At 50.3% G+C, this 4250-nt stretch overlaps 1 protein-coding gene across 1 annotated transcript in view; it reads right to left on the reverse strand.

Annotated features, from left to right (window-relative positions):
* arhgef49 (Rho guanine nucleotide exchange factor 49) overlaps positions 1-4218 on the reverse strand; it is a 13462-nt gene extending 9244 nt beyond the window's left edge. The window contains exon 1 of the mRNA XM_031838335.1: positions 2633-4218. Coding sequence (XP_031694195.1) covers positions 2633-4068 — 1436 coding nt within the window. The 5' untranslated portion in view covers positions 4069-4218. The remainder of the gene's footprint in view (positions 1-2632) is intronic.
* Between the last annotated feature and the right edge of the window lie 32 nt (positions 4219-4250).

Genomic DNA, 4250 nt, shown 5'->3' on the forward strand with positions numbered 1-4250 from the left:
CACATACACACACCTACACATGCACACACACGCACACACACACACGCACACACACATGCACACACCTACACACGCACACACAGACCTACACACACCCACACACACACATGGAATCATGCAGCACACAGCAGCAGGTGATCTGAGACAAACAGCTCAAACTCTCCCTCATGAGGTCACAGACCAGAAGCTTCATGAACACAATGAGCTACGACCTCATTTCCTGTCCGATGTCTCTGCTGAAGCTCCACCAACAAACCAACTTAAAGAATCATTTTGTTTTCTGGTCCTTTGGGAGAAGACGAACAACAACAACAACAGCAACAACAACAACAACAACAACAGCAATACTGGTGTGACATCATGGAGGCTTTTTAAAGTTGTTGCACACAAAGCAGCATAATCAATAATCTGGACGCCTGTTGAATGAAGGTTTGGGTTCAAAACACACAGAAACACCTTTATACATATCTGATATGTGTTAATCTAGCCTCGGTATTAAAATGCATTTGTTATCAGGCTTTCCAAATAAACAAATATATTAAAAAATATAATTATTATAACATCACGTAAAAATGTCAATTTAGTTGATTTTTTATGAAATATTGAATTGATGTTATTTTTATGAGAACACTGACTATAAATAACAAATAAAATCTTTTTTTACAGGAAACACATTTATATATTTGATATGTTTATATTCTACACAGCACTAGTAGTGTCACTAATGTGGGCGTGTCTCTCAGGTTGCAGGTACAACCAATCAGCTTCAGAAGAACACACACAGCTTTAAATTCTTCCACACATTATTAACACACGAGCTCTGTGCAGTGTATGGATTCAGTTTCTAACTCCGGGGAGCTTCACGGTCCAGCAAACAAAAACAACAACGGAGTGAAAATATGACATCACGGCAAGAAAACTCTTGTTTCAGCAGCTTGAGAAGATTATTATGTTTGAACTCAAATGAAATGTGTTTGTGGTTCTTCGTGGGATCAGCAGGTTCAATAAGCCTCTAATAGAGCGTCAACAATGTGAATCGTTGTATTGATTGACTGAGTGGTGTTTGCAGACTGTCAGTAGAATGAGAGGTTCTAAAGGGACTCCGGTGCTCTGAAACACGCCCACTTTAGTCCACAGGGGGCGCCAGAATCAACAAATGAGTCCCTCGTAGGAATTTAAATAGCGTCACTGCAGATTGTTTCCATTACTAACGAATCCTAGTTTGACATTTTGGAAGTTAGGGAGGAATAAATAACCCGTTGAAGCGTCCACACAAAGTGTCACTGAAGGCCTTTCCTCCACAGCGCTGCGCGTCCGTCTGTGGTGATGTATGGGAAGTAAAAACCTGCAGCTTTAATCCACCAGGAAACCTCCCAACGTGATCGATCACCGCTCAACACGCCGCCGCGTGACACCGAAATTAACCCGCCTGTCACTTCCACTGATGCATATCACTCCAATGAAACATAGTTATGAGTGTGCATCTAATAGAGACAAATAAATAGAAGCTGTCCCTCCACATGCACCTTCACTGCTGCGCTGCCTTTCTATAGAAACCCTCGCAGGTGTAATAACATGAATATTAACACAAGCAGAGCTGCATTAACGCTCCGTAAGCAAGTTATGCATGAAAACACTTCAACAAAGAGACGCATGGGTGGAAGTCAAGCACCTCGGGCTGCAGACATCACACAGAACACAGTCATGTTTTATTAATACAATCTTTAAATATATTCACAGAGCCTGAAGCCACATTTAAAGCACAGCGTGTTGCATTGTGGGAACTAAAAGATGAATCCATTGGGGATAAACAACGTTGGACATGTGAGAGGGCTCTGTGGAGCTGCAGGAGCGCTGATGTGATCGCTTGACTCATCGATTGGGAGACAAGTCATTCACTGACGATCAATTAAGAGTCAAATGAAAAACTCGAGGTTCTTAAATGTGAGAATTTGCTGCTTTTCTCATTTTGCTACGGATTGAAACATCTGAACAACTATTGGTTGGATTTCCATGAAATTGTAAAGAGACATTCATGATCTCCAGAGGATTAACCTCTGAGGTTTGTGGTTCACCTGGACAGGTCTCCAGATTAGTAGCATGTCTTTGGATTGTGGGAGGAAGACGGAGAACCCAGAGAGAACATGCAAAACTCCACACAGAAGAGGACGTGCAGCCCGGGAATGGAACCCCGTTCCCTCTTGCTGTGAGGCCTCCAGCAGCAGAGGTGTGTGTAAGCACACTTCCTAGTGTGTGTGTGTGTGTGTGTGTGAGCTCTGTGATGTCAGACCATTGTATCACTGTGTGTGAACGAGTCCATCTGTGTGTGTGTGTGTGTGTGTGTGAGCGTGTGTGATATCCATTTATCTCAGTTATTGTGCTAACAGCTGTCGGAGCTAACAGGGCTGCAGACAGACGGAGGACTGGCACCGTCTCTCTGGCTCAGTAACAAGGACGAACAAGAGGGCGTGTCCAGGTCCTCCGTGCAGTATAAATATTAGAGCCACGAACACGGAGGAGCAGGATACTAATTATTGATCATTGATGATCTATAATGTTGTTTGATTATAGCAGCTGGTCTACAAGGATCCAGAATATTTATTTGAACCACCGTCCCGTTGTTAACACTCACCTCTTCTTGATGAGGTCCAGAGCCGACCCGATGAGGCCGTCTTTCATCTTGTAGATCTTGGCTCCGTAGCTGGACAGGTCCGTCCCCTCCAGGAGGAGCGCCGGGCAGCAGCTGGAGGGCCGACTCCAGTTCTCCCTGCTGGGCGGGAAGGGAACTGACCCGGCCGGTTCCAGACTGCTCCTCCTTCTCGGGCCCGTGCAGATGGGAGTGTATGTGGTGACGGAGGTGGGAGCTGCGGTGCTGCTCGGCTCTCCTTGCACCTCCTCCGAGTCCTTTTTTCTGTATCCTCCACCAGAAGGAGGACTCTTAACGTCTGATGCTCCTGCTCCTTCAGATCTTCCAGCTCTCACAGAACCGGCTGTGGACTCCTGGTCTCCCTCCTTCTGCCTCATCATTTTAAACTCCTCGAACGTGGGGATGTGGAGGCGTCCCACGGGAGGTCTGCGGCGCTCGGACGCAGAATCCGATCTCCTCCTGGTCCCTGCGATGTTGTCCGTTGTGTAGGACGTCTTCACCACCTCCGGGCTGGACAGGGAGCAGTGGAGAGCCAGGTTGGGGCTGCTGTTCTGCCGCCGAAGCTGCAGGCGCCTCAGGACCTCCTGCTTGATCTCCTCGTGGCTGGTGATGCGCGTGGAGCTCGGCGGCCTGGACGCGGCGGCGGTGGAACTCACGTCGTCCATGGACGCGGCAGCTGGGGGGGTCGACAGAGGCCGCAGCGGGAGGTGCTTCAGGTGCTTCAGGTGCTCCGCGGACGACCTTGCGCTCTGGAGGCGGAGCTTCTCCCTCAGGCCCTTCCTCGCATCCCATTCGTCGACGCCGCCCGGAAACAGCAGCTGGGGGAAAAGCGGCAGGTCCTTTCTGGGCAGCACATGTCGAGGGTAAAACACCAGGCTCTCTTGGTTGGGGACCAGTCCAGGGCCCCCCATCATAGATCCATCCGGGGGCCCGTCATACCAGTGGCTGGTGGAGGTGTAGCGTAAAATAAACTCGCTGTCCGTACTCCTGTAAGGGGCGGCGCCGAACGCACACAGGCCAGGATCCGCCACGGTGTTCCAGTTCAGGTTCTCCATGCTCCTATAGGGCCTGTAGCTTCCTGCGTAGCCGCAGGGGCCTGGGGCTGGACCTGGACCCAGAGGGCCCTGCCTGCTGGAGCAGTACCTCAGCCCCAGGTTGGTGAGCAGGGTGCTGCTGTTGCACCTGGAAATGAGCGGGAAGTGGGGCCCCTGGAGGCCCGGGTAGTGAGGGAGGCCGGGTCTGTGTCGGTGGAAGGAGGACAGGGGGTCAGGGGACAACGGGAGGTCGGCGATGCAGGGCTCCATGTCTATGACGAGGCGGAGGGGGGAGGCGCAGCCGGCAGGAGAGCCGACGGAGGCGGCGGTGGTGGTGGAGGAGGCGGAGGAGTAGTCACATGGTGGAGGAGGCTTCACGTCTGACATGGCTGTGGGCGGAGCAGACGGCACTCAGACTCCTGCAGCCTGTAGAGACCACCAGGTGTAAACATGTTAGTATCACATCAGATGTAATTCTGTCTGCTACAATATCACCATGAGAGACAATTCACCACAAATCACTATGAACCAGTCTCAGTGTAGTCCTGATCCTCTATATGAACCAGTCT

The sequence above is a fragment of the Anarrhichthys ocellatus genome, unplaced genomic scaffold, assembly GCF_004355925.1.
Source record: "Anarrhichthys ocellatus isolate YVR2014 unplaced genomic scaffold, GSC_Weel_1.0 scaffold648, whole genome shotgun sequence".
In the NCBI taxonomy this organism is placed as follows: Eukaryota; Metazoa; Chordata; class Actinopteri; order Perciformes; family Anarhichadidae; genus Anarrhichthys; species Anarrhichthys ocellatus.